The sequence below is a fragment of the Protobothrops mucrosquamatus genome, unplaced genomic scaffold, assembly GCF_001527695.2.
Source record: "Protobothrops mucrosquamatus isolate PMUCROS unplaced genomic scaffold, P.Mucros_1.0 scaffold825, whole genome shotgun sequence".
Taxonomy (NCBI): domain Eukaryota; kingdom Metazoa; phylum Chordata; class Lepidosauria; order Squamata; family Viperidae; genus Protobothrops; species Protobothrops mucrosquamatus.
Genome location: NW_015387085.1, coordinates 210,322 through 219,931, shown reverse-complemented (window position 1 = coordinate 219,931; position 9,610 = coordinate 210,322). Strand labels below are relative to the sequence as shown.

General features: G+C 38.1%; 1 protein-coding gene across 1 annotated transcript; it reads right to left on the bottom strand.

Moving 5' to 3' along the window:
• Positions 1-444: 444 nt before the first annotated feature.
• On the bottom strand, positions 445-8,028 carry LOC107290097 (serine protease 27). Its single transcript, XM_015818944.2, has 6 exons — positions 8,020-8,028; positions 5,565-5,591; positions 4,441-4,603; positions 2,686-2,957; positions 2,072-2,241; positions 445-822 (listed from the first exon to the last, which is right to left on the bottom strand). The coding sequence occupies exons 1-6, from the start codon at positions 8,024-8,026 to the stop codon at positions 523-525; spliced, it is 939 nt and encodes a 312-aa protein (XP_015674430.2). The 5' UTR covers positions 8,027-8,028; the 3' UTR covers positions 445-522.
• Between the last annotated feature and the right edge of the window lie 1,582 nt (positions 8,029-9,610).

The window sequence follows — 9,610 nt, the reverse complement described above, 5'->3', positions numbered from 1 at the left end:
ATGTAAATGTTAACTAGAAGGGGAGAGAGAACCCAACCCTGAAGCACCCATATAGTAGTGGGTGTAGACTGGCTCTTCTTCCCTCTAGCAATTACAACAATGATGATAACAACACCATTTATTAAGTTGCCTAGGCTTGAAATGCAGTTCTTGGATGGATATAAACCAAACAAATGAGCCATAATATAACCAGAGCTAATAGACAGGCTGCCATATCTATTACTGAATCTGTTCCAGGAATTGGAAAAGTTCCCAGTGGTGGGTTCCTCTATTCCAGTCCTCTAGTTCAAATAGTATTTCTGGAATGGAGAATACTCTCAGCTTTTGGATATCCATCAATTTCATGAGTATCAGCACCAAAGATGGTATGCTGGAGTGAATTCTTCATCACAGCAAGGAAGGGAAAAAATTGAAATCCTTTGTTTCCCCATTGACATTTCTGATAAGTTCTGTTTTCTTCCAAAATGGAGTAGAAAAGATCAACACAAACATCTTCCCAGGAGAAATAACTGCTTCCCTTTTTTAAAGAGTTTGTTGAGATAATAGCAGCAAAACAATAGTGGCAGCAGAGAGGGAGATGAAATTGAAACTTCCAGTAGAGGCACTGTTACTGGTACTATTGTAATTCAGCCTTGACCAATGGTCTTTACTATTCATGTCTACGAGCTCTGGTATTTGACTCTGGATCCATTGCTGGTAGTACGACACTCTTGCATAAACTCCAGGACGATTCTTCTGGGCACATCCATCTCCCCAGCTCACTACTCCTGCAATAAACCAAAAATCTTCCATCCGGCAGGCCAGTGGGCCACCTGAATCACCCTGCGCAGAAAGACCAGATCTTAAGGATAAACAAGGACAATGATGGAAGCAAATGCTTATTATTAATTCTGCATGTGTTACAAAGGATAAAGAATGTAGATGGATATGTTACTGAATAACAGCAGAGATAAATGTTTTCTGTTATTTTGAAAGGTGCACTGTGAGATAGGTTACCTGAAGTTGAAGAAGTCCATAGAAAATCAATTAATCTATAAGAGTTCAAATTTGGCCCTATTTCTATTTCCCCAAAGGCAATAAATTAGAAATTCCATTTTAATGGCCCTAGTAGCTACTGAAAAAGCATGATGCCAACTTCAAAAGCATGTTACAGAAACATCTCAATCAAGGTTCTATGGAGATTCTCAGTCATCCAGGTCATGGTTGTCCCAAAGGTGCTTTTTCAGAAGGCAACTGGACTTTGTTTTTCCTTGAAGATGTTTCACTTCTCATCCAAGAAGCTTCTTCAGTTCTGAGTGAATGGTTGAGGATGGAAGGATTAATATTTCTTGCAATCATCTGGTCATTAGCACTCTTTCTTAGAATCTTGGAAGTTTATCTGTGCCCTTGGGGTCACCTGAATAGTGCAACAACACAGTCCTTTCAGCATGAATAAACCTCCAAGTGGCCTCAACGATTCTCAGAAAGAATGCTAACGACCAGATGACTGCAAGGAATATAAATCCTTCTATCCTCCACCATTCAGTCAGAACTGAAGAAGCAAAATGTCTTCAAGGAAAAACAAAGTCCAGTTGCCTTTTGAAAAAGCACCTTTGGTACATCAAAACCAAGAGTGACCCTACTATTAGGTCATGGCACTTGGAGAAACTTGAGGTGCTATCTGTGATTGTTGGTTGTGTATTTCTATTATATGCCCAAACTAGTTCATACCAATCCATACTGGTTTATTCTTTATCATTAGCATGGAATATGGACATGGATATGGACCAAGACTTAATCCAGTTTTTATCTTCACTATCATACTAAAAAGACACAAAAGAGTGGAAAGAATTTTTTTTATATATTTGTGTATGTGTGCGTGCCTTTCAGTTAACTAGGAGTAAAGATACCATATTTAGGCTTCAAAAATCAGGATAATTACCTGAAGGCAGCAAAGATAATGCTAACTCTTGGCTATTATATAGAGTTTTGCAATTAAATCTCAATAGCAAATAAAAAAGGTGCCCAAACCTCATGAACTGTACATGTATATTCTAATTAATTTATTGAGTAAAACTGAGCAAAATCTTACCTGGCAAGCATCCCGATGTCCAGCTGCAAAGCCAGCACATATCATATCTTCTTTAATTTCTCTTGTGGCCCTGGGCTGTCTAGAGTCCTGGCGGTAGAGAGTGTTGCATTTTTTTGTGCTGATTATGGGAACTTCTAGCTTTTGTAGTATATCAGAGTTCTGTCGTCCTTCTGCAAGGAGAGTAAATTAAGAGATTTAATTTAAAGGAACCCAATAAAATCTAAAACAGGGGGCCCCAACCCCCAGTCTGTGACCCAGTGGCCATCCACGGCATACCAGAAACCAGGCCGCACAAACAAGCAAAGCCCCATCTGCGGGATGTAGGCAGCACACGAAAATATGCGCCTTCCAGTCTGCAGAAAAACCTCTCTCCATGGAACCAGTCCCTGGTGCCCAAAAGGTTGTAGGCCACTGAGCAACAGCTAATCATGATAAAAAAGGTCTCTTTTGATGTCCTCCAAATGTGTTAATCTTAACCACTTCTGAACCATGGACACTGGGGAGACTACAAGTGATGAAATCATATCATATATCAAAAAATTGCCCAAACAGACCAAATCTGAATATTATATATAGTAGAAGTTCCATAGGTTCACTTTATTTTCCACACCTACCTTTGCTTCGAATATTCCCCCAGCCAGTGACCCAACACTTCTGTCCTGGGAGGAAGTTGATGTTGGCATTGGGGATACAGATGGGGCTGATATGTTGGGCCAGAGGCAGTCGCTGCTCCAGTTGGACGAGGGCAATGTCTCCAATCCTTGAATCCCCTTCATAGGTGGGATTGAGAATAATGTGCTTCACAGAGGCTATGATTGAATGAGGTCCTGGATCTGAAAGTTTCAGTGCTCCAACTAGTACAGTAAAATTAGAAGGATTGTTGATCCTGAGAGACACACAGATGAGAAAGAGAGAGAAAAAGTCTGTGTATGACAAATGGAATTAATTTTGGTGCCAAACAAGATGAGCTGTAGCACTGAACCAAAGTCCAAAATAAATCCTTCTTTTTTTAAATGTACATCGTTCTCTCTCTCTCTCTCTCTCTCTCTCTCTCTCTCTCTCTCTCTCTCTCTCTCTCTCTCTCTCTCTCTCTCTCTCTCTCTCTCCCTCCCTCCCTCCCTCCCTCCCCCCCTCTCTCCCCCTCTCTCTGTATGCACATGTGAACATATACAATTATATCTAGATAAAATTAAATTTATATGTTAAAAAATGCACAAACATGAAAATACATACTACCATCAAAACAAAAATACTGTTCTTGTCTGAAGTATACATTTAATATCCTTTCAAATAGACGTTTCTACTATTGATCAACTGGATTTGTGTTTTTATAATTAATATTTGTTTCTTAATTTTTTAAAAATCCTAGTTTTATAGGAAAAAATAATTAAAATAAAATCAATGGGGAAAATGAAAACAAAACTTTGAAAGATAAGCAAAACATAGCAAAAATAAGAAGTAAAAAACTTTATTGTTTCTTCAGCTATGACATTTAAATTAGTCATGATCAAATTTTCAGTTTCATCTCAAACTGATTCAAATGCAGGTTGAAATCAATTCATTTAATTTTGCAAGTTCACCATGTGGTTGAATTTTTCTGGGCTTTGAAGCTAAGCAGAATGAGGCTTGGTTGATAGTTCTTGGATGAAAGATGAAATCTCAGGTTATTTTGAGAAGTTAAAAAAAATTCAGAAAACAACAATGGCAAACCTGCAGGAGTCAAGTTCAGTTCAAGGGCATTTTTATCTTTATAGTTAATATTATTGTTCTAATAATATATGAAAAGTGCAAGGACTTGTCCAGGCAGTCACTAAGTGTGAAGATTGACTTAAAGCCCCCTCCATGCAAAGTATATGAAGACATACAGTCTTGTTTTCCTTAATAGATGTGATTGTAGTGAATATAAAGGATGGTCTTGAAGGACAGAGAAAAGTTCTATTACCAATGCAAGTGATCAGATAAACAAGGGTTGAGCCCAGGCAAAAAAGTGCTTTATGAAAATGGCTCATATAGCCCCCATAATTTACCTGAAGGTAAAAGAGGCAGGAAGGGGAGCATAATCAGAACTTGTAATATTCTGTTAGAATAGTTGTTCTAATAATAGCTTTAGATTGTTCTAATAATAATAGCTTTAGTTGTTCTAATAATAGCTTCAGATCTACATGGTGTCTTTTCTTAGTCTATTCTACCATATATGGCTGACAGCCATTATTAAATAAGGAGTCTGATTTAGAAGATTGTCTGTGAATTCCCCCATTGGCTGGGAAGGCACTGGAAGACCTTGGAAGGCTGCTTTGAAACTCTACCAAGAATTTTGTTTTCCCAAGAAACAGGACTGAAAGACGTCAGGTTGTAGAGTGCATACTTACAGACTAAAACAATGTGAGGCTGTGATGATCCATCGATCTGTGACAAGAGAACCACCACAGTGATGTTCCCCATTCAACTTGATGCTCACTTGCCAAGGCCACTCTCCATCCTGGGAATCTTTACCCCCTACAATCCGGTCTAGATATCCCTGTTTTCCACAGACTGAGCAAAAAGGAAAGGTTTATTGTACCTGTTAAGTCCGGAGAATAATGGCGAAGGAAGCAATGCATTTTGCTAACAGATCTTTATTCTCTCTCTACAGCTAACAACCAACAAGAGCAGAGGCACGCAGGCCTCTATTTATACCCTCGGATCCCCGGGCAATTCCAACCAATAGCAGCATGCGCGCAAGGCTGGCGCCACTCAGTCTGGTCCCGGGCAGCTTCTGCAGGCTCAGGACACAACAGTACCTGTAGGGTCACATGGTATTTCCTGGTTACCTGGATTTAGATTCTTACTCTTGGAATTCCAAAAAGAGCTGAAATCTAAAAGGTAGGAATCTATAAACTCTTAAGTTGGCCAACCTCTTCTTGACTACAAGCTCTGTTTCTCCTTACTCCATGCCTCCATTTTTTCTCTTTTAGTTTTTATTTCCCTTTTGGACTGCACTTTTCCTCTCCTCTGGCTGTGCTTAGCCAAAGACCTTTATCCCAAGTCTGTTTTTTATTTGTCCACCCACCCACTTTTTTTCATATTCCACGTTGCCAAGAACCAAGTGTCCTCTTCCAATCTTGTTCCCTTTCTAAGGATCCAGCCTCTTCACATTTCTCAAAGAATCCTTTAAGTTCCTCCAATTTTTAATGCATTTTTGGAAACATTTTGTGTACCTCTTGAGCCTGGTGATGACCTACTGGGGTGCATGTGGACCATGTGACTAACATTCCGTAAATGACTTTGATGCTAGTAAAGGCAATATTCAATATTTTTTCAGCTTTAATTGAAATAAGATACAGCACTGCCACGATTTCTATTATATAGTTTCTAGATGGCTACACTTCACAGAACATTAGAGTGAAAATAGTATTTGTTCACATCCCCTATATTTTAGTATTTAGTAGGATAATCTTTCTAATCAATAGCATGCTAATAAGTCAATATACAAGCAAAAATAACTGATGCTCACCTCTGGTAGCATAGGTTGGTTCAACATCTAAAAAGAAAGAAATATATAAAATCATGAGAGTTACAGCTTAGATTGCTATTTTAATACAATACAAATAATTTGGAAGCTGCAGTATAGGTATTACTTATATTTAAGCTGCTTATTTTATTTATTTCATTTATTTATCACATTTATCTAGCTGACCATCTCACAGATGTAATTTTGGTGATGTACAATTAAAACAAAGAAGCAGAGTTTAAAGAACTCATTAAAACCATTTAAAGAACTCATTAAAACATAAATATAAACAATACCATGGGAGAATACATTCAAGGCCTTAGATACAATATAGCCATTCCACAAAATCCCTATTTCTGTGGGACACCCTAGCCTGTTGACAAAACCAGGTTTTAAGGGATTTCCAGAAAGTCAATGGGTCAGAGCCAATTTTACCAGGAGTGCAAAGAGAGTCCAGAGGATGAGTGCTATGGCAGAAAAGACTCATCTTCTGGGTCCACTCAAATGAAGCCCCTTAACATAATATTATATAAATAATATAATATATTAATATATAATAATATACCATATATAACATAATTCTGGAACTGATGCAATGGGTATATGTAACTATGGAGAGTAATCCCTCAAATAACCAGGCCACACAGTGATTTGAAGGTCAACCTCAGTATCTTGAATTGAACCCAGAAGCAAACTAGCAACTGATGCAGCCCATGGAACAGAGATGTAAAGTGCTCGTGCTGTGATCAGGGCATGAATAACTGAGAATACAGGTAGTCCTTGACTTAGGACCATAACTGAGCCCAGAATTACTATTATAAGTCTTTCTGGTCATCAATGGGACACCACTTGACCATGCCCGATATTACAATCTTTTTTGCTTGTTAAGCAAATGTCACGATCATTAAGTGGATCCACTGTCTGCAAGCAGGCTTTTTGGAAATAAACACCAGTTTCCAGCAAAAGATGTTGCAAATCACAAATGGTCATTAATGTGGGTTGATTGCTAAATGCCCAAAATGCAATCATGTGATCACAGGAGGGCTCTAGCCATTGGAAATTTGAATCCGGGTCATACATACAGTATAACTTTAAATAGTTGCTAAGTGACTATCAAGGACTACCTGTAGAGCCTATCCAGGAACAGGCACAACTGATGACCAACACGAAGTTGTGCAAAGGCCCTCTAAGCCATGCCTGCTGCCTGCTCTTTAAACAAGAGCTGTGAGCCCAAAAATATTCCCCAATTGCTCATAGAGTCTGTTTGGGGAAATGCAAATCCATCCAGTAAAAAATATGGTAAAATCCCAGATTTGGAAGGCCCCCAAACACAAGCTATTCAGACTTGCCAGGGTTGAACTAAAGATTGCTGTTCTCTATCCAGACTCTCATAAATTCCAGGCATTAAGAGAGGATATAAACAGCATTGTTTAGTTCTCCAGGTGCAGATATGTATAATTAGATATCATCAGCATACAAATCATATTTCATCCCACAGTGATAGATGGTTTCACACATAAGCTTAAATCACAGCTACCAAGAAGTTTAGGTTTAGGATTTAGGATTCAAACACGGTTTTGTCAATGACAATGAAGATAAAATACTTCAGAACAATAAGAAGGTCCACAAATGTTACATATTGTCACAAACTCATTAACTGAGAGCCAGGCTGACTCACTGGGTGAAACACCTTCTTTTTAAAGTTCTCTCTTTTTGGACAGCATACATTAGAACATTGACATAACCCAACAGACAACATAACCCAGTGATATCTCACTCATGCCCTAGGCCTGTCTTTGCATGACCCAAAATCAGCTCCTCCCAGACAAAGTTTCTTCTAAGATATCATTGAGCTTCTTCTTATAATGGAGATGCTGTCTGATGGCTATTTCCTAAATTAGGTTCCCTCCTTATTTAGTCTTGATGGTGACAGTAGGAAGTTCTGAGTCGCCCTAATTGCCCTATAAAGTGGGGCTCCTGAAGTCAATTCTAATTAAAGTGTTGACTGTGATGAATTAAGAAAATGATTAAAACATGCCCATAGAGTAATCATATGTTCCACATGACCTTTTCACTGAGTACAAATGTAACTGTAATGAAATCAAATTTAGCTGTTGTGCTGCTCACCTCATTTGCCCAAGCCTGCCAGCCAAATTTCTCCCTCACCTTCCCAAAACAGAGAAAATAAATTGTGCACCTAATTTTTAAACATGTTCCATACTAGTGCCGTTGAAAATCTAATAAATCCTTTCAGAAGCTTAGTACTGCATTTTGCTGGGAAGGGAAAGGAAAGGGAAGGGGAAGGGGAGGGGAGAGGAAAGAAAAGAAGAGAAAATCCACTACAAATATTGAACCCTGATGGAACTTTGGCATTTAATCTCGGATATTGCATATTGCTGTGTCTGTCCCATCTTTCATTAGTGAGAAATATTTGTGCAGGAAGTCCATTAATACTTACTTGTCATCATTTGCACGAGCATCAGTAGCAACAATCTTCTCCCTAGCCCTTGCTGGTGGTGGCCCATAACACCACTGCTGATTTCTTTGTTTTCTTCCTTCGTTTTCCTCATATACAAAAAGGTAAGATGTGGTACTCTTACAAAATAAAGAGTATAATTTAGGCCACTCAGATTTTGGATGCTTATATACGCACACACACACACACACGCCCCAAAGGGGCGTATTCATCCTAGGAATCTTGCCAGTTCTTGGTATTTGCCTGCTAGGATAGTTACGAAACCTGCTGAGTAAATGTAACTTGACGACTGCTTCCTTCCTTTCAAGCTACCCCTTTCCCTAATTCTAAGCCTATTGTTCCATTAAGTCAGTCCAACTACTGGGATTTTTTTCTTTGCCAATCATCTTCCACATGACTCATAACATGACCCTTCATAAACCCAAGTCTGATGAATATTCAACCTGTATGTGTATGTTTTTCCCCTGCCTGCAGTTAGGAGTTCCTCTATTTTTTCTGACTTCTACAGGATAATTAACTCAGTCAGTTGGCATTCTTTCAGCTTGTCCAACCTTCCTTTTCTTCCAAAATTTTCATGGGTCTAGTAGAAGTCAAGTCATTTGAAAAGTAGCTGAGATGGGTTCTTGGTGGTCAATTTTTTGTTAAGAAATTGATAAACACAATCTATAATCAAACAATACAGAAAAATCTATTCTTTAACAATTATGTAGCCTTAATAATGACTTTACTGTTATTTGTAATCTTGTATCAAGGTATACTGGAGAAGGTCCCACTGAATTCAGTAGACTTCGCTTCAAAGAAAAACTCTAAGCATATATAGGAATGTCCTGTTAACCAAATCTTTATAAGCTGCTTTCAATATGTGGAATAAATGATGGGACAAGTGGTTTAAAAACAAAATAGTGACTACTTGTTTACAGGTTCCACCTCTAATCAATACTATATCATCTGTGGCTATTCGCTTGAGCTTTAGTGAATCAGGAACCCTTTCAATCTCAGCCCTTGAAGATGGAATAAGTGCTTACCCAATTTTAGTGTCTTTTAGCAGATCTATTTGGAAGATTTGATCTGAACATCTGTACTGGTTTGATTTTCTAAACCAAATTAATGATTTGAACAAGATTTTACCTTGTTTACACATCCCGATATCTATATGTATTTAACATCTTTTCCATGACTATGGCTGAAAAATAAAACAATAGCCAGCATTCCAAATGTTTTTGAAGCAAATCTTTATTTATATTACAATAAGCATTGCAGCAAACTTTTAGTGGCTTGACTTTCCCACTGCTTATGTTTTTGTAATGCAGAGTCTGAGGTCTACAATTTGGGGAAAGGAGACAATATTTTTACTGGGGTAGATTATGAAGGAAGAAAAAAATGGATTAGTCCTACTTAGCTACTGTTTTAAAATAATGTCCCCCAAGTTGGTCTTCCCAGATGTATTGCAGCTAAAACTCATATGGAGATGGTTAGTAGCTATGTTGGTTAGGAATTCAGAGAAAAGTTGTTGTAATATTTTTGGGAAAAACACATTTCATTTCCTAGGGTTTTTATACATGCAAAAAAAAAA